This window comes from Leptinotarsa decemlineata, unplaced genomic scaffold (assembly GCF_025532065.1).
Source record: "Leptinotarsa decemlineata unplaced genomic scaffold, Ldec_3_MD MMD2_tig00026317_RagTag_RagTag, whole genome shotgun sequence".
In the NCBI taxonomy this organism is placed as follows: domain Eukaryota; kingdom Metazoa; phylum Arthropoda; class Insecta; order Coleoptera; family Chrysomelidae; genus Leptinotarsa; species Leptinotarsa decemlineata.
The window spans coordinates 3056247-3078559 of NW_027412686.1; the positions used below are offsets into that span (position 1 = coordinate 3056247).

Sequence of the window (22313 nt, forward strand, 5' to 3'; positions counted from 1 at the left end):
TCGAATATAATAATGTGAGGTCAGATAATTACGCTTTCTGTATAGTGGCATACAGTAATTTTTTTGAAAATTTTGGGCATGAAGTGTGTAGCAGCGAAGTACGTTCCAAAATTGCTGAAATTCGACTGAAAACCTTCGAATGAGCATCGCTCAGGAATGGTTGAATGGAGTCAACGGCAACCCAGATTCACTTATAAAGATTCATAACTGGTGACGAATCATGGATATATGGTTATGACATGGAAATCAAAGTCCAATCGTCCTAATGGAAAATACTTGGAGAGTCAAGCATAAAAAAGGACGCCAAGTTCGATCAATTGCGAAGGTTTTGCTCACCCTTTTTATTCGACTACAGAAGCGTAGCCAATCAGGAGTTCTTGCCACATACTCGTAAGGCCAATAAAGGGTATACTGTTGCAATTATGCGCCGCTTTCGAGAAGCAATACGAAAAAAATCATGGTTTCCGTTTCACGATAATGCACCCGCTCGCTCGTTATTGCTTGTTCGAGAGTTTTTGGCCAAATACAACAATGTAATCATGGCCCAGCCGACGTATTCCCCAGATTTGACCTCTGCGACTTTTTGCCTGTTCCTAAGATTGAAGAAACTAATGAAAGGACGGCGTTTTGTGACGATTAAGAAAATAAAAAAACCGAACGGATGAGAGAATTCAAGGATATACCAACAACGCATATCAGAACTGCTTCTAGAATTGAAAAAAACGCTGGCGCAAGTTTATTTTATCTGAAGGGGACTAATTTGAAGGGGACAAATCAGAAATTGATGAATAAATGAATATTTTATTGTATCCGTTTGAAAATGTCCTTAAGGGACGAAACTGCAGTAACGTTAGTTATAAATACTAGTAGTAAAAAATACAGGGAGTTTCATTACCCATTTTTCACAATAGATATGTTTTTAGAAAAAAGAAAAATCCCTTTTTTTCAACATATAGATTATACCTGATACATAGAGCTATGGAAAGTGAAACGAGATCACATGATAGAAACTTTCATGCAACAGCTGGGCTGAAAAGTTCTGGGCCTAAGAAAGAAAACGTGTTTATTTTGGTGAAAATTGGCTCTTTTCATCAACGTAATCTCGATCAAGAGCCACGCTATCATTACAATGCCGCTCTAACATTCCAATATCACTTTTGTAGAACGATTTATCTTTCGCCTCAAAATAGGCCTCAGTTTCAGCTATACAACCTCTTCATTATAGCGAAACATTGTTTTGAGGTCTGCTAACAGCCAGTAGTCGCTGGGAGCCAAATCTGTCGGATATGGTATATGCGAGAGTAATTCGAAGCCCATTTCATGCAATTTTGACATCGTTTTAATTGATTTCTGACACTGTGCATGGTCCTGATGAAGCAGCACTTTCTTTTTCTTCAGATGGGGCCTTCGAACGATCCAATAACGATATATAATATTCACTGTTGATGGTATAGGTATTCCTTTCCGAAATAGTTGATCACAAAATACCGAGGCCATAACTTTTCCAGCCGATTGTTGTGCTTTCGGGCGCTTCGGACGAGGTTCAACAGTTGATCTCCACTTAGATGACGATCGTTTTGATTCCGGAGTGAAGTGGTGGATACATGTTTCATCCATAGTCACATGTCGACGCAAAAATTCCGGTTTTTTATATTCAAACATGGCGAAACTCTGCGCAGAATCATCAATACGTTCTTGCCCGGAACCAACTTTGAACACAGCTTTCTCATAGTCAAATGCCCTTGAAATATAAAGCCAGCACGTTTTTTTGATATCTTCACAATGTCTGCTAACTCACGCAACTTCACTTTTCGATCATTCAAAACGATTTTTGTGGATTTTCTTTATGTTTTCTGGTGTTACTGGCTCATTTGGAAGTCCATTGTGTTCTGCATCATTGGTGTCTCTACGACCACGTTTTTAGTCGGCAAACCAACATTCAATTGTTGTTTCTGATGAAGCGGAGTGCTTATAACACTTTTCAAGTCATAGCTTCGCTTGAATAGTATTTTTTTCCAACAAGAAGCAGTGAAGAAATTGTTTTTCATTTATTATTTTGAAAATAACCAAAGTAGTGTCCTTTTTAGCACAATAACTCACAAACTTATTAGTAGAATATTATGAAATTTCAACAACTTTCTTTTGAAGGTTAGTACTAACCGAAAAATGGTGAATTCAATAAAACTAGCACCATCTATGTGTTAGGCCCAAGACGTTCCAGTCCATGTAGTATACTAGTTAACTTTTTCTTGGAATGCAACATAACAGTTCTTGTTGAAAGTTCTGGCTCAGGCGATATACGAGTACGAGTATACAAACAGACATGACTCTCAAGAATCGTAAATTATTTTTTCGAAGATGTAATGTTTACAAAAATATCCGTCCAAGATCTCTGTCTCACAGCGGCAAACCGGCATGGTCTTGAGAGGACATCATTCTACCAACAACTCCAGTAATCAGAACAACCATGTTAACAGACTGGTCCGGATAGAGTCTGCAGTGTTCAAAAAAAATCTTTGAATATTAAATCCGTTTTACCACCTCTTCTGTATTCGGACTGTATTCGTATCACCTGTTACTGAAAACTCTACGAGAAATATCGGCTCGCTTCGATTGCCGAGATAAACTACATCAGGCTTATTAGCTTATGTGGGCCTGAATGTGGGGCTTGTATGTGGAAAAAGAAACGTATAATAAGTTCAGCACTTCTCATTTCCCATACCATGAAGTGTCTTCTCAATACCACAAAAAAACTGTAGTTGATAATGAAGCACTCTTAGGGCTGCGTTATGTCCATGGATATAGACTGATACCGCTTATTCAGTAGGTGCCCCATGACAGGTCCTGTACTTGGGGTCAGGAACCTTTATATCAATTACGCGACTACAGCATACTGAGGGGTGAAAACACCACCCTGGCATAGTAGAAATCAACCACTAAATCCACTCCCACTACTCTCATTCATAAATACACAAAGTTATCGGTGATCTCGAAACGAAGTGCCGAGCCAATTTCGTTCTTTTACCATAGGCGTGCGCCCATACAAAAACGAAATTTAAAGATATTATAGAAGATTTTGTGGTAGGTTATTTATAACCAACTACAAAAACTAAAAAACAATGATAAAAACAGCTAATAAACTGAACACAATATCAATTTGAGACCGTTCATTATAACTAATCCGATGCTTGTGATACTGTCGAATTCTTCAATATTACAGCACGGAAAGCGATGGATGAGAGTCCCATCCTAAGAGCGGTCGAAGGTCCCCGGCAACTCTCGGGTGGATCACGTGGTAAGACAGCCTACTGTGATCCTGGCATGTCATGATGGTCCCTTCAGTTTCCGACTTCGGAAACTGAGGAGAGCAAACGTGAAATTCTTCAATAAGCCGAGGTCTTCAATTCTACCGGTCGGTCGGTAGCCAGGCGGTTCGACAACACTCACTCGAATTGACTGCCGTGTTGGTCGGTGGTTCAAACACTAGTCTGAACGATCGATTTTCACTTGCTATCGTCCAACCCGTGTTAGGAATCAATCGTCAAAAGGTAAGACTTCATTAATCCTCAGCTCGCACAAGTTTCGACTGTGTTTTTCTGACACAAAATTTACTGCCAAGCATGAAAATGGCTCGACTATGTATTTCACAAACACAATATACAAAAGTTATCAACCCAGCTAATAACTCAACATTCAACTCAACAATGCGATGCAAAGTTCGCCAGGTCAGCTAGTTATACCAAATATATGATTCTGTCGGAAGACATTTTTTGAAAATACAACACCTGTGTTGGCCTGCAACAGTTTCATAATGAATAACTCTGAAATATTACCATTTAAAAATGACTTGCCAACCTTGATATTCATTAATGGATGAACTGGATGAACTCAAAATACCGACCGTGATCTCCAACAAGATACTCGATTCTATAATAAGATTCACAAAAGTGATGAGTTTCTTCGAGGTCGAATTGTTAATTGGTGAGATTAATAAATATTTCATAAGTCAGGGTTTTATCGTGCATATGGAATGACGCTTGTATTCTGATTCTTTCAGAATGAATATATTCTACATAGTTTCTATCATGATTGAAATACATTTTCATATTCATAGCAGACATGTCACCCAGGTCATTGATGTTTTTAAGAGTCTGCGGGAATTACGTCTCCACGTTCTGGATTGGTGAGTGTTTATGCTGAAGCATTCACCATTTATTCTGAGAATATCCTATGTTTTTAATTTTTGCCTAGTAGTTTTATTCAATATTCATCCAGTGAAGGTGGTGATTGCTATGGAAAAAAAATTTTTTCTATGAAATTCACTAACTTTTGTCGATGTCGGCACCTGAAACAGAAAAAAGTAATTATCAGGTCTTGAAATAATGGTTTGATATTCATCAGAATTACGTATTTCCATTATGAAGAAAAAAATATTACTGTGCTTTCATGTCATACAATCACTAGACCTATGTCATGTTATCATAAAAAGTGGAGTACTACTGTGAATTGAAAACAAACCAATTTGAATTCTCTGTTGAGAGGGTTGTAAGCGAATTATTTCTTGTAGGATCAGGGAAATGATATGAAAATAATTCAATCTTTTGTTGATCAATTTTTTACTCTGAAGTGTAGTTAACAACTTCATTCTTGGAGTAGAATGTTATTGGCTCTCAACAATTGAAATATTTGTTTTTTTCAAAGAATTATTTATAATGGAAACTGCTACAGATGTTTGTCGAATTGAAATCTACATAAGATACTGAATCAAGAAGTATTCGTAACAATCCTCTTATCTAAAATGTATTGTCAAATATTCGAAAGTATGCAGGAATTGCCAGTGCTCACATCTGATACCAAAGAAGAGTTTCTTTCTGGAATTTTTTTCAAGAACAAAACACAAGCATTACAGGAAAATCATTGAGGCGCTCTAAGTTTGGTGCCTGTGCAAAAGAAGCGATTCACATTAAATTTGAACCATTGAATATTATATACATTTGGAGAAACGCTCTAAGGAAGTTCATTCCACATAAACGCAGTTCTCCAAATGAAATAGTCCTTGAGCAGTGGTGTTCAAGGTGTACTGAGTTGAACTCCAAATAATGAGCAGCCACAGTCCGTCATGTATTTCTGATAAGTACCGCTCTTGTGGAATCGAATGTGCCAAGTTACTTGAACACCTTCCGTGAAAATATCTATAGGAGAGAGACAAATCTACAACCTTTTTTCTAGATATCAATATTGCGAGTGGTGTTCGTGTCGCCGATCAGGCAGATAGCTCTTTTCTAAATGGAATTTAGCAGCTTCTGGGTATGCTTAGGGGCGGAGCTCCATACATGAGAACAATACTCCAAAGGAGGTCTGATCTGAGCTTGATAAAGTTGCTGTGGTGTGTACAGTTTTCTGGTTCGAAACAGTGTTCCAAGCTTTTGAAAAGCAGCCTTTGCAATTCCAGCGACTTGATTGTGCTAAGACATATTGGTATCCATTTTAACCCCCAACAAACTTATCGAAGCATTGTTATATACAGTTCGGAGACATTAATCTTTTTGGAAAAATCTGTTCAGTTTTATCCCAATTCGAAATCACTCCTAAATCCTCATTAAGATATGCAACCTCCTGCTGCCGTTGAAGATGTGCACCACACTCGAAGTCCTGCAATCCAAATAGAATGACGAGACATGTGAGCTGTCATCAGGAAAGCAATATATTGGATTTTTTTTTCTTCAATAAGTCGTTGATATATAATAAGAAGAAGGTTGGAAACAATATGGATAGCTAGAGAACACCAGCATTGATGGTAAAAGTCTTTGGTACCATCCATGGTAAATATCCATGGATGGCCACTTGCAGGGAACGTTTTTTCAGGAAGCTGAAGAGCCATACACAAATATGATCTGACAATAATTCATAGCATCAAAGTTTGGCCAGCAACTACTCATGCCACACACGATCATCCGGCCATAGAAATATCAAGCGAAACAGCTCTTGACTCTCCATGACTCGCCTGTTGATCTTTGTTTCCGAAAGCCATATTGATGATCGATCAAGATGTTAAAGCCTTCCAAATACTTAAAGATATGGTGATTTACAGATTTTTCCATGATTTTTGATATCACTTACAGCAGAGCGACTGGTCAATAGTTATTTGTAAAATTTCTCTTGCGGTCATAACACATCATATCAACAGTTCATCTCCTGAATGATCCTGATGGATTCAATTCAAAATGGAAAAATTTGTTTTGGATGATGCAAAATGTTTTATTTGAACAAACATTTCGTTTGGAATTCTCGTTTATTTCGATTTTTTGGACACATCCACGATTCAGGATACTGAATTTCTTAGTGGGGAGCTTTCTCCCCACTTGCATTGGCATTTCTTTCTTTCTTCGTTTTAAATTGAACTTAATTGAGTGTCTAATCACTATGTACCATGAAAAGTCAAAAAAGAAATGCTTTATTGATTCATGAGGGAGCACCGCAGAAAAATTTTGAACACTGTCGTTGTGTGAAGAATGCATTCGTTAGTAGTAATACAATCGAATATTCTTGTTGAAAAAATGTATATTAAACCATACAAATGACTGACACCCTCTAGTGTTCTCTGGAAACTTCATTATCATAACTTCTCAATTTCCTCATATCATAAGGTAAGCAAAATCCAATCCTATTCGGAACGTCATGAACATCAATTATTCAGATAACGATCATAAGATTTAATTAAATCACTATTTGATTTCGAATGAAACCTCTCATTGTTAAGATTCTACAGGATCGAGGAATACGATACAGTCAACCCTCCAGCTTATGTCGGGATTGTATTCAAAATTTGTGAGGATTCAGACAAAATTCAATTAGTAGAAACATTGATTATTCAACAAACTTGATTTGTTAGAACGTATGAAACTAAGTCCCCGATATATGCTGTTTCAGATCAAATAAAAGAAATATTGTTCGAACAGAAAACAGGAAACAAACACATTATCAAAATTGACTGGATGTATTAGAAAGTAGATTTTTTGATACAGTGATTGCAGTTATATACATTTCTCTACAACCACAGCATGGGGTAATCAGGAAATACAAAACATCGTAAATGACGACTTTTACTCTAATTTTGTTCTCCACAACTGACAGTACTACGAATATATGCTTTCTTTAAAAGAATCTGAACTGTCTTACTTCAATATGGCTAAAATTATTATGCCCATTCTCTTCCAACGACGATTTGAATAAACGTTTTTATTTTACTTTCATACACTACGAGCGTTTTCTGGAACGTGATTGGAATGAAGGTGACAAATTAATTCAATTTATCACTTTCAGTAGAATTGAATTGTAAATTTTGCTTTACCTTTTTTACGGAACGAGTGGAATATTTAATCAGATCATACATGGTTAAAATATCAAACGTAATGAAACCAGCAACGGTAAAATTGCCACTTATGCGCCTTCACGAGTTTTCATGAAACTTCTCCATATAATGAACAAGGGATATTCAGGACTGTTTTATGATGGAGAACGAGAAGTTTTTTTCAAGGGTGGTCTGGTGAAAGAGTGAAATCACTCCGTTTTCTGATAATTGGAATTGTGGAAACAATCCTTTGATGATTGCTGGTTATTTTCCAAATTGGATATTGATACTTGAAAAATAAAAGATCCACAATAAAAAATTTTAGTCAGTTCGGTTTTCATTTTCCAAAAAATCGTTTTCTGGACATATCGAAATAACTTGTAAATTTTCAATAACATCGTGTCAGTATTATTATTGACATAATAATAATAATCATCATGACAAATTGACTCCGTTCATCGATAATTAATAATCAAAACAAAAAATATTACTTTGATAAGAAAAATATTCGATGAAAGGCAAATTTCGGGTTGCATCGTATGACAAATTAACCAATATAATAACAATAAAGCCCCATAGGAAGAAATCTAGAATTATTAAGTCGGGTGATCGAGGCGGCTATTCTATTGCACCTTTTCGACAGAAAGAACAGAAAAGAAAGCATACAGTCACTTGATGAAATTTCACTACAGAGACTATGTAGCCGTAGATCATAAGCGCACAGCTCAATCAACCACAGCAAAAAGTGTTACAAAACATACCATGTTCGTTTTTTGACTGCATCTGTATCTATCTCCATGACATAATCCTCTGTTTATGAACATTGAATGTTCGCCATTGAATATTTCAATTATATCAGCAACTTCCTAACAGAAATTTGAATTTAAGAAAAATATGAATATGGCAGAATATATGTGATTGATGACTTGTTTACTTTATGGTAATTCATGATCACTTGAATGAAATGAATATAAACGCTTTTGTCTGAATGCCAATGGAAAAATTTTATTTCACTACCGGTTTGATCCCATTATCAAGTATAAAACTGAAATCTGAATTTGGAACATCGATTTTATAGAATTTTCAGGTATATATATATATATATATATATATATATATATATATATATATATATATATATATATATATATATTTTTTTTTTTTTTTCCTGTGTTTATTTCAACGAACACCATTCCTACGTTTCGAACAGAACAAGCAAGATATAGAGCAATGACGCAAAGGCTTTGAAAGCCCAAAAACCATAAAAAGAATTCATAAAATAAAATGCCCCTTTTGACTCTTCCAGAAAAAGAAATTTGTCTCATTTATTATTTCCACCAACTTCTTTTACTACTGGTATACAATTTTATACATTAAGAACATATTGTATTTCAAAGCTGTTTCAGTAACAGCAGATAGAATTGGGATCATTAATATCTACGAGTATGATTGTTGCTCAAATGGTATTCATTATTTTGCTGAGATTACTCCTGATACAACCCAACCCATTCAACCTTTCTTCAAAATCTAACAACGTGTGTCAAAGTAATTTGGCAACTTTGTTGACCATGCAAATTTGTTGGTGGCTTCTTTGCCTTTGATAAGTTCTACGGAAATGTGGACGAAATTTCGACCATAAAACCTTGCAAACTATATACGGTCAATTAACCCAGAAATAGTTTTGAAAGAGTTCTTTTCGGCCATGAAAGTTTACACCGCTGAAGATATATGTTGATATTCTAATTTGAAATGGAATGAATTGTATAATCAAATTTGTTGTTCTGAATATCAAATCCATGAGTACATCCGAAGCCAATCAATTTCTGGATGAAGACCAATCTCATTTCGCAACAAACAGACTTCATTAACAAAAATTCAATTTCTCCAGAGATTATAAGGCGATGAACAATTTCCATCAGAAGGGATGTCTAGCTGCAAGACAATACCTTATCGAAAACTAGTTTAAAACTTCGTTACAGCTTCAATACTCTAAGTTTTTTAATTATACTTTGTGATGCGGTAAAGACAGAGTATTTCTAAATTCAAATTGAAAACATACGAAACTTTGTAAATGATTGGGAAAAAACCCGTAAGGTTATATTCGCTTTGAGTTTCAATATTGTTTTATTAGTACGATATTTCAATGTTTTCATCAGGCTCCTTTACTTCAAGGATAAGTTGGTTATGAAAATTAATTTTCCGTTCCACATTGATCTGTTGAAAACACTTTTCCCCCACCAGAACATAAACACTGGTTGTGAAATTTCTGAGTTGGTGACTAAAAATATTGTAGACTATGTTTTATTCTTTGAAGTTGAAATAATACAAAAAAATAGACTTAACCGATACTTGATGAAAATCCACAGTACATTGTGAGATTTCTACTTGAAAGTTCATAAAACAGCCACAAGTGTTTCGCTTTACAATAGCATCTTTGGACGTCACAATACTGTCTGAAAAAATTGTGTGTTGTGCTTTATAGCAATTTGAATCATTATGACTATCACTGCCTGGTAAAAACTGAAGCATAATAAAAACCTCCAGTTTCATAAGTTGTTCATACAAGGGTAAATATTTCAGGTAATTCGACATGTAGAAATTTGTCAGGTTGTGATAGTCATAACGATTCACATTGCTATGAAAGCACATCACAAAATTTTTTCAAACCGTATTGTGCCGTCCGAAAATGCTATTGTATAGCAAAACACGTGTCGCCGTTTTGTAAACTTACAAGTGGAAATCTCACATCGAAATGTGTTTTTGGAAACATTATGATAATTCAATTTATGGAGCCCCTAAGAGATCCCTGTCTATTCTGATATAAATGTGGAAGTTTGTGAGGGGCCGTCTAAGCAATGAAGCGCCTTCGCTAAGAACGCAACCCGAACGCGGGAAGACGCGTAAGGTTACACGTCGTTGACGGTTGATTAGTTTTGCAAACTTTTCCATAGGTAACATAGTTCGATTCTCGAAACTATTCACTACTTAATGCAGTTGGCATATTTCTTTAGGTACTGTATTTTTAAAGTGAACATATAAATTAATAGCTGTTGCCCGCTAGAATATTCAAATATGCAGGTAGGTTCTTTGTATAACTTGAATAAGCATCAAGAAAAGGAATCAGGAATTTCTACCGCCGAGGGGAAAAAAGAGAGGTTCAAATATTGTATTGAATTTCGTCAGTTGTGAAGTTGGAAACCTGAAGTTTTGGGTTCAAAATGGTCTATCACGAAACTTAATGTGATAAACCAAATTCTACGCGGGCGAAGCCGCGAGCAATAACTAGTGATTATTATAAATATATTTCAGCTGATTGAAGTGAAAACTACCGAAATCATTATAAATGACGCCATTCAGTTGTTTGTGAGATGAAAATTTTTAAATTTCTCCTGAAAATGGAGTTCAATGGAACCATCATTTCCAACATTCGAACATTTGAAAATATTCTTCGTTTCAACCGGAAATGAACTCAAGTCAAGGGTTTTGAATATACCCCTGTATATTCCATCTGTTTTTGATCATTTGAAAGGACATACAATTTTCTTTTTAACAACAGAAGTGACCATTTCTATTCAAAATCGCGTAGAAGAAAATAAATTTAAAAAGAAACATTTCATTCACGAAATGAAAAATGGAGGCAAGATAATGGTTGATAATTTTATTGAAATTCATTTTCATTATCAGTAATGATACTGTGTTATGATAATAATTCTACAGTCATAAAGCGTAGCCGAAACTTCCACTGATTTGATTTCTTGTCGAGTAAAAAACCTTCCAGACTATAATTTCTTTCCTGAAATAACTTGAACATAATGCCAATTACAAAAAAGAAGATGATACCCCATTAAAATCACCAAATAAGGCAAGAAAAACTGCCCATTTATGAATACTGTTTCTCATTACAGACGCAACAACTTCCTATTTGCGAAGAATAATGTCTTCAAAGTTTGTTACAACATATCCAAGTAAATCTGATAAACTTATCAGATTGGGACGGAGTGCATTATTCATGAAGCATATACTTGTTGGTTCCTGGAGAAAAAAACCGATTGTATTGAATAAAATATGAATCCATAATGTATTTCTCATTGTAATAGCCACAGACAATTGTGTGGGTATGGCAGAGGAAAGTGTTGCGTAGGTTTCTAGTGATGAGAAAAAATGTCTAATATTAATGCTTGTGTCAGTGGTAATTTGTGAGAATATTTCCAAAGGTGGAGAATCATCTTGAAATATGCAACTTTCTCATCCAAAGATAATTTGATAATTGTAAATGTTGATACTGAAAGTGAGAGTAACTGAAAGGGTGGAAAAATGCTCCGTCTTCAGTAATGAAAAATTTTGCAAATGTGAAACTTGCAAAAACTCCTTTGACTTCTATCGAGGACGTTGGAATATAAAATAAGTCATTGTCAGAACTGCAAATACCATTGATTTTTTTTCAATTCTGAAGTCGGAGGCATATTTCGGCCTCCGAAACGTTGAAATAAGTATCTGTAGAATTTATTAGCTCTTTTTTTTGAGGTAAAATTATTGAATACAACAATTTTTTGTTGAATAAAATATTTCGTTTGCGTAAAATATATATTTGTATAGATTGTGTAAGGCGAAAAAACCCCAAAGCATACAAATTTCATTTTGTGTGTTGACTAATTCGAATTCTGGAGAAAATTTGTGAATACAAGTGACCGACTGAGTCAACTCAGTTGAACTCGGTGGTTTATTTGTATCATGCAGTAACTTTTTGGGGTGAACTTTTCAGTTTCCCCCATTTCCAACAGACTCTATAGATTTGGCATTGTTTATTTTTCACACTGTGATGCCTTTCAGAATATAATATTTCTCAAACATAATTTTTTGTTCAACCAGGCTGAAAACAGTAGAATAAGTACAGTAATTATTGCTTCCAAACCAAAAACCTTTCTAGGACACAAAGGGTACTGATTGATGATGCAATTTATTTATTTGTCAATTCCGAACTGTGTACAAATTTTCATTCAGTATTATTTATCAGCCAAAACGAATACCGTAAATAAAACATTCGAGTTCACTAATTTGAATGCAAATATTTTAAATAAAAACGGAATTAGCATATGCCTATATGTACGAATACATTTCGACCGATAATTTTGATGAAAACCTATAACAGGGGGTTTTGTGAAGAGGCAAAATCACAGTATCCCAGTATATTGGCTTGATAAATCAATGCACTTTCCGGAATCGAACAAATCAGGGAAAACAATGGGTGTAAATCGACCTTATCTGTCACTGGAAATAGCCAAATTAGAAATGAAGCAATGCTTTTTCCGATGCGGATGTTACGTTTGGATAATGTGATTGCTTCCGTTCAATATTTTTCTTTTGAAAGATATTTCAATCCCCCTCCAGGTTTAAAATATTTTTTCTCTACCAAAAAGTGTTGTGTCTGTTCAGAGAACAGATGAAGAACTTTCAATCTAACTGGCAATATATTTTTGTAACTGAATTATGTTAATAAACTAATGAACTAATCGAATCAGGTGCATACAATCATTCATTCTCAAAATTGTGATAAAAATTCGAAGAAGAGGAGAAAGACCAGAAGAACACAAAAACTTCCATTGTTTTCGAAATGTATTTCATTCGAACGAAGAGTTTTCGATCAAAATTGTATCAAAATTGAATTTTCATTGAAACTTCGGTATTCTCCACATCGACCGTCTCAGATTCAAAAAATTAATTGAGTAGGAGAAGGCTGAAATTTGAACAAATGACTAAAAAACACAATTCTTTCGTTGCTGGCTTTTCGACTTTTTTGAAATCTTTCTCAAAGCACTACAAGTTATATAGTGAGACATTCATACAAATATATGTGTGGTTAGTTGGCACTGCATAAATAAAGACAAAAAAATCGGTTATCAAGAGGGAAAATAATAGATATAATGGAACGAAAAGATAAACAGTTTGTTGAAAATATAGGGAACTATTCACTCATATAAATTTTTGGTTTTAGTGTCTGAAAAAATAGATTGAGACGAACATTCACATGAAGCAGACGATCCTACTATCTCAATAAGAAAAAAAATATATATATATGGTATATTTCAAGTAACCTATTCACTGAACGGTCTACAATTATAGATAAACCACAAATTGCTCACTTTCTGTACCCCTACCCCTTGAAAAAGAGGAAAAAAAAAGAAAAGGGCAATAATGATTTTCTCTGTAGATAAAATAGTGGTATCACCATGGGCGTCCTTAAGCTGTAAGATAGAGTCATCATTTGATCCTCAGTTTGTTCATGAGGTGAAAATGAAAATTCAACAGCAATTGTGTATTTGTCTATTTGGTGGTATTTCATATATTTTTTCATAATAATCATTCCTTGAAAAATATGTTTCTTACATTCGTTCTGTTTTCTGCGAATCCGGTTTTATTTTTGTTTCCAGATTTCGCATGGTAACTCTCAAGTTATGTCGGTGGTTTTTCCTTCATTGTTGAAAGACTGGATGGATTTTTATGGGCGCAATAATAATTGGCATGGAATCTTCTGATTATATTTTGCAAGAATTGGCCTTACTTTTGTATGTTGTATAATGGTCGTTCAAAAGTTGTTTAAAAAACTACTGACAGCATAGCATATTATCGTTGTATGTGGAATTGATATCGTTTGTCTTCCCTTCGAATCCGTCCAAACAATGAAGAAACTGATATCAACCTCTAGTGATTTCATTCGGACGATATCAAATAATTTTCAACAAATTCTTGTAGTATTGTATCTTTTAACAGTGGTATAGTTTCAATTGTCAGAATGTTCAGTATCGTATTTGAAAGATATAGTTTCCAACAGTATATCATGCATTTTCCCAAACATTGTTTGAGATGGAGATAATCTGCAGTCATAACATTTACATGCCAGGAATCACACGATAAAAAGTGAGACATTAGCTCGCATAGGTTAACGAGAAACAGATTTCAAATAGATTATTCAACATAGTTAGGTAATCAACAGAACACAAAAGGTGATTCGATGCAAGACAACACTAGTTCATAGGTTTTCAAAACCTTTTATTATCGGTCTGCAGTTTTCGGTAAAAATCGTCAAGAAGAATGAACATGGAAGGTATAAATGAAAGTAAGACGGTTTTTTTTTCCAATGCAGCTTCATAAATTTAATCGGAAAGTTAATTCTTTGAAAATCAAGCATATTGATAATATATCAACAACTATCGAAAATATCACTTCTTTGTGTGTTTTTATTTGTTTTTTAACGAATTCACACTGTCTTGAAAAAGTTTATATATATTTAAAAATTGAAATTTCATATTATCTGGCTCCGATTATATACTACTGATTTTGTAATACTAACATCTATCTTCATTGTACGTCATGATTTTGGGTTGGAATATACAGTTTTCATAATCAATAGTTTCCGACATACCTTTCCTCTTCTAACTGAACAGAACAACATTGCATACAAAGGGGATAACTCCTTAGGTAGACATATAAAAAACTAGTCCAATATCGATAAGGACAACAGATCGTATGTCTACAAGCTGAAATGTGGCTTGTGCCGAAAGTTTATAATATTGGGAAAACATCCAGAAATTCTAAAACCAGAATGTTAGAACACAAACGAAATTTCAAAATGAAAAAAAATGTAATCTATGCATGCCGACTATTGGAAAACAATCATGCATTTGACATAAACTACGGCATATTATATACATGAAATGAAGGATAAAAATCAAACCTACCGGAATTCCTGAACATTGGTGAGCATAATCAAATTTCCTATTGACCAACAACTAACAAGAAGTTATTCTCCCACCACTGTTGAATTTGTTTTCATGAAAAATTTCACAGAACTAGTATAATCATTGGTAACAATAATTTATCTGTTTCGTACCTGCCGGATACCCATTCAAAAGACTACCTATTTCCTAATTGGTAATCTCTATGATTTAGATCGATTGTTTGTATACAGTACAAATTGCATCTAGTGTACCAGTCCAACTACTACTACTTGCAATATTGTCCGACGTAACTGGACTGTTGAAAGTATTTTCATATTATTTTTGTCGAAGCATAAGAACGATGAACAAAATGAAGCCCAGGCAGCTTTCAATAGTTTTACAGTATTATACTTGTTGAATCGGTTAAAGTAAGAATATAAATGTCAATGGTCAATTTTTTGAACTCACTTCATCACTCACCATTTCTGGATAGATGCATTTCCATTTTGTCAAAAATTTTACTTTCAATAAAACTCTTTCGGGTGTTAGAATTATACATCCGTCATTGAACTTCTTGATTATTCACGATGAGAAGATACAAGGACTTTCAGCAGTCTGTTTTGCCAAATCACCATGGACGGATATATCAGTTGCCAATACGTACAAATAAGTAAATACCTAGTTTCATCAAAATGAGTGTTCTGTTCGAGCAACGTACCGAGCGCTCCGCTCATTTTACGGTTGCCATAATCCTCCTACCGAGAAGACTATTCGCAATGTGATGGTTTAGTACACGATCGTCCAACACCCATACGTCGACGAAACGCAAGACTTACCGGAAATATCGCCGCTGTCTGTGAGAGTGTGCAATAGATTTCGCGTCGCTCACAAGAACTTGGTTTTTCGCAGACCACACCTCAGCAAATTTTGTGTATGTACATTATTGGTATCATCATTTAATCCTACAAAAGTAACAATTGGCTTATATATATATATATATATATATATATATATATATATATATATATATATATTTATATATATATATATATATATATATATATATATATATATATATATATATATATATATATATAATTATTCTACTTTCTTCTCAAGATATTAACTAACTCTCATACCAAAAAACACCTTCTGTTCCTGTGATATTCATTACCGAACTTACAATCGATTGTATTTTCTTCAGCGATAGATGTTCCTGTTCAAATGGTAACCCCAAGACATTATTAGTTGGTTCTAGAGGTAATTCAACTTTGATATTTGTCGTACTAGATGCCAATATCAGAAATCGTGCCTTGCTCAATAACTTTTGAATTGAGGTTTCGGGATCAGTGAAAGTGAATTCATCCTAATGAAGAATTATTGTACTTTGATTTTCAGTAGTGAGGTAATTATTTCATCTTAATATTGACTGGATAGCTATCTCAATAATTTTCGAACTCATATTCTTATTCGGAGGGCGATAATGGTAGTGGTGGTGGAAAATTTTAATACTGCCGAAGACTGACAGAGAGTATAGAGAGAATACGAGTAATTTTTTTGTAAATCTTTCAATGATCAGCTTTCATGATCATTTCAAAAACACTTGCGTTTTGTATTTGTCACTGTGAGTAATAATCTATCCAGTTATGAATAACCATTAATAATCTGCTGCTGGAATCTATAATTATACTCATTCGTTTTGTAGCATCCGGAATTTTCAAAGCATCAGCATTCGTCGGTAGTTGGTGAATGTAAGACAAATCGTGAGAAAAAAATAATTATTATGACCTCGACATTAGTTATATTGTTTTGTTTTACGTTTCCTGTTCTACAGAACCGATAACAATCTAGCAGTTATTAGATTTCTTCCTGAATTTAGCAGATATGCAAAGTTTTTTGGAAGGCCAGAAATCTTAACACCTTCTACTTATAACAAAAATGATAAGTTAATATATTTCAGTTGATGATAAAAGGATACTGAAGGAAACAAAGTTAATTTCGGTTCATCATCATTTTAAAAGTTTGTGGTTGAAAAGGTTTTGGAGGAATACATAAATACCAATCAATATAAAATTACGGCCATGTGGGGCTTCAGAAATTTCTTTCAGCACAAGCATCTTTACATTTCCTATTTGAATTCAATTTTCGAAGAAATCATTTCTAATTATTTGATGAAAATAAATACATAAAATTATGTTGACATAATTCCTTTTCATGTAATATCGAGTGATTAACGAAATAATTCATCACAAATTCCTGCTTTGATAAAAAAAGTATCTATCAATATACCGGGTTATTCAAAATCACAGTTGATGTGTGACTTTCATGACACATTCTGAACGTGTGTATTATGGTCGTTGTTCAACGAGTTTAAAAAAGCATATTTGACAATCAGGGCCTCATTATTTTTTAACTTGCATATATTCGATAGGTGACTTATTTGACACGAAACAAATATATTCTATAGGTATGTCAAAGTGTTCATTTCGTATTATCTGGAATTCCTAGGCACCACAGGTCAAAAGAAAATACCTCATAAATTCTTTACCCGTTCGTAAGAAAACGACACCTGAATAACGAAAAAAATGATATCAAGACGTTTCAAGAATTGAATTGATGGTAAGAAATCGAAATACTGAATGTACATTGATTATATTTTACTTTTACCCGACTAAACCATAGCCAAAAAAAAGTTTTCATTTCATAATTATTCATAATTGGTGCTCTGCAAAAACAGTATCGATCAATGAATAGAAAAATATGAAAATTTGGCAGTGTGATAGAGATGTGGGCAATTCAGTTATAGGTAGGTTCAAACTTGATATTGGAATTGGCCGTGGTGGTAGTGCGCCCGACTCACGATCGGAAGACCGTGAGTTCGATTCCCGCCTCGACCAGATATTTTTTTGAGATAATTTATCTGGTTGGAATGATTCTGCAACCGTGTTAGGAATCACACTTTAAAAGGTAAGTCCTCGTTAGTCCTTAGCTCGCACAAGTTCTCAACTTCTGAGAGAGAGATTTTTTGAACAGAATTATAGATTTATTTATATGACATTTTTAGAACCATTTTAATTTAGGTGTGTTTTTTATCTCATTCATGAAACAATTCATTGTGAGATTTTCATTGAACAGTTTTACAATAACGCAACACTTGTCGCTATACAATAGCTTCTTCGGACGTTTCGACTGCAACTGTGGCAGTGATCTTCAGTGACATGGTCGAAGTCCTCTTCTTGACGTGTCAACTGATACATGTCAACTGATGTGTCGTGTCAAATGACGTGTCATGAAGTGTCCTTCGACCACGCCACTGAAGATAACTACCGTATTTGCAGTCGAAACGTTTGGAAATCATAATCAAAGAAGACCACGGCAAAACCCGGAAACCATTCAAAACAAACACAAACACGTTCTGAATATTCATTACGTTTCTCAATCTGTTGCGAAATATGTAACAGAAAGTCTTAGTGAAAGAAGTAACAAAAAAATTCATTTTGGTCCCATACAGGATGTCCACACAATATTTTCAAATGACATCCCTATTTTCCAATTACTTCATTGCTATCAAGGCGGAAAACAATAATGATTTCAATTTATGTTCCCTGTACTTACACTGCACAGTTTTCTTTTAAATTGGTCTGGCTATGCAAAAACTTTGTAGGCTTTGAAATATTCAATTACAGAATTATTCAGACCTGCAATATGCCTGTATTTTAACAACTATTATATTTTTCCATAATCAACTTCCATTCAGATAAGTGAATTTCTCTGCTCCGTAAGATTCAAAGTAAATTCGTATGCAAACTGTGTAGGTAAGGTACAGAAATATAAATGTCAACATTACTTTTAATGTTGATCACGATTAAGTTATAAAAAATTGGAACTCCTTTCGAAATTAGTGTTGCCAGTGCAAATTTTCATGAAAATCTCATATAAATAATTGTGGTAATCCTATATGGATTTGAATGAGTTTATATGTAAAATAATATCAGGTTCAGTTTGGAAGATTGAATTCATGAAATAATATTGTGACTGGAATTTCATACAACTTCAGTTCAGCGTCAACTTATTACAGAATACCATAAAGACAGTGTGTTTCACATCTGTTAATAATGAGCAACAAATGTGTCGAAGATAATAATAATATGATTGATGTTGAATTGATAGAGTATGTGACTCGAAAACCGAAGATACACAGTAATATAATCATAGAATGAAACAACAAACGTTAAACTCAAAACTGATTTGAAAGTAACAAAGTGCCACAGAAACCATCTGAATTCACTTATAAGATATTTATTATATAAGTCTTATTGGTAATGGAATCTCCAATTCATTCAAAGCAACGAATTTCAAATATACAGCGTGACTCATGGTCGGTGGTAGGTTAGACGTTTCTGGATAAATCAACGCAGCATTGTGGCGTTGCCACTTTTGTCAATAAGTTCTGGCAACCCTTTTTTTTTCAATCTTGATGATAGTTTATATAACTACAAGTATTCAATTAACAACAAGAAATTGCCTTTATATCATACAGGACGTGCTAAAATTACTATTATTTCCATTATGCATGAAAGTGGTCAAACGTTCATTTTTTCAAATGAAACCCCCTGTATATTACTCGATGAATTGACAGATGATGAAAATGTTCCAAGATGATATATTATTCTGGAAACACTATTTTTTTGGAGAATTTGGTTTTAGGTAGCAGTGAAATTATCAATCTCATAACAGTTTGGTTACTTTTATAAATAATTACAAATAGTTATCGACGGTGTTCTAGAACATCTTCCAAAATGAATGCAAATATCGATTATACAAACCAAGTTCTTATGAAATTATTTATTACACATGTACAGAGTGATTAAATCATTGCAGAAAATTCAACCCAATTTATCCTCAATTAACACCAATGAACGAGAGGAAGTTTATAAGATCACAACATAATTTCCTTAACTATGTTTCAAATTTGAAAGCTCGGTCAATATCACCAAAACCTGTTATTGTAAATGATGACTATACTGTTGACGTTGTGCCATATTTTTATGCATATCCAGAAGCTTCCATTCGTAGTGCAGGAAAAGATTTGGGGATAGACATGCTTCAGTACAACGAATGCCGAAATATCACGAAATGCATTCTTATAAATTTTCCATTTTTGCATTTTCGCGAATCCCTTTCAATTCAAATACAGGAAGATCGGGAATTTCTGTGAAAAATAATTTGGAGCGACGAATCAAAATTTACGAGAGATGACATTTTCAATAGAAGAAATGAACATTTTTGGACTGATCATAATCCTCATGTGACAAAAGAAATGAAGTTTCAAGAAACATTTTACCTGAATGTTTTCTGTATTTTGAAGAACAAATAAAAATTAGCTTCATCATTTATGAAGACTCACTGAATGCAGAGAGATATCTTCAAATAATAAGGAAAAATTTGTCTTTAGGAATATAGGAATTCGTGGATTCAACTGGAAGCACCAGCTTATTCCACTCGTAATTTCGTAAATGTTTCAGAAAACTACGAAATGTTTAACGATCGTTGGTTTAGGTGTTCAGGGCTGTGGGATTGACCACCGAGATCACCCGATCTCATGCCACTTGCCTTGTTTTATGAGGTGTTTTAAAAGAGAGGGTGTGCATTACTCCAGTGTCTACCAAAGGAAAATTGCGATGGTGAATAGTGCGGTATATTGAAGATCTGAATCACCATGAAATTGAAAAAGCAACTGAATAGAACATTTTGAAATGTTCAGGATATAATGAACAATATTTTCAGAATTTATTGTTTACAATTTTGTTATGTTTAGTCATCCTGATTCTGTTATTTTCTGTACATCCATATGTAATTGCCCAGAAAATCTTACTTTCCACCTAGAGATGCTTGATTTTCGGTACAGTTGTTTCCTGGAAAATTTGAGCCATGGTTAAGGAAATTATTATGTAATCTTTCAAACTCCCTCTACTTCATTGGTATTAATTCAGGATACATCTGGTTGAATTTTCCGCAAGATCAGATTTGATCACTTCATGTGCAATAAATAATTTCGTAAAATCTTCGTTTGAGTAATCGGTATTTGCATTAATTTTGGGAAATGTTTTGAAACACCGTCGAAAACTATTCGTAAATTTCTTATGAAAGTAACCAAACTGTAATAAGCTTGACAATTCTAGTGCTATCTAAAACAAAATTCTCAAAAAAATTATGTTTCATTAATGGTTATTAATAAAAAAAATTCAGGATTCAGGTATAGGTACATGATATATCATTTTGGAGCATTTTTCATTACCTTTCAATTATTGGAGTAATATACAGGGGGTTTCATTTGAAAAAATGAACATTTGACCACTTTTATGCATAATGGAACTTATAGTCATTTTAGTTCAGACAAACTGGAATACTTCCAGTTTGTCTCTATCATCAAGATATCAGCTTTTCATCAATTGAGAGTACTGATGTACTTAAGTTCAATTTGGGCTATGTTTTGGACCATATTTAGCACAAATTAGTTTTTATTTCGAAAACTGATAGAAATAGGTATAGGACATTATGAGAAAGCTATTTCAAAATTTTGTTAATATACGGGGTGTTCTATTTCAAAAAAGTAAAGATGCTAGGACTTTTTAATAGAAGTGGTAACGCTGCATTGCTGAAAATATTTTAGATTGATAGAACACGTGAGAAAGATGTGAAATTTTCAGAAATATCCTGCGTTGCGTTCACCATAAACGTCAAACCTACCCTTGACCATCAGTTACATTGTATAATGAAATATAACTAAAACTTCTTCAATATATGATGTTCACCGTATTGAAACTAACAGAAAACAGAAAATATAATGGAAAATGAATATAATGATATGATTTATTTTGTCCATGTGGTCAGAAATGCGAAAATTTAATGGATTTATATTTCAACAAAAAAGACTTTCCTCACATTTAAAACATAATCGAGTGAACAAAATCACTCATGTGAGATCTATCTTTTGTTCCAGTTCTAACAAAAAATATCAATGTATTGAAATTATTCTTGACTGTTACTAGTTCAATATGCTATAGATATGAAAAGGTATCTCTTGAAATGATTATTTCCGCGTCATAAAAACTGATAATTATCTTGAAAGTGGTTCAATGAAATTCAGAGAATATGTCGGAGAATTCATTAAACTTACAAAAAAAACCTATCGTCTAGTTCTTGAAAACAATGAATGAGTTGACGGTTCACTGATTTTAATTTTC

At 33.8% G+C, this 22313-nt stretch overlaps 2 protein-coding genes across 5 annotated transcripts in view; one reads left to right on the top strand and one right to left on the bottom strand.

Annotated features, from left to right (window-relative positions):
- Positions 1-22313, top strand: part of IRSp53 (Insulin receptor substrate 53 kDa) — a 507262-nt gene that overhangs the window by 140336 nt on the left and 344613 nt on the right. The window lies entirely within an intron of this gene.
- The window catches only part of LOC141485370 (uncharacterized), a 36462-nt gene continuing 18409 nt past the window's right edge, over positions 4261-22313 (bottom strand). The window contains exon 2 of the mRNA XM_074181877.1: positions 4261-4345. Coding sequence (XP_074037978.1) covers positions 4323-4345 — 23 coding nt within the window. The 3' untranslated portion in view covers positions 4261-4322. The remainder of the gene's footprint in view (positions 4346-22313) is intronic.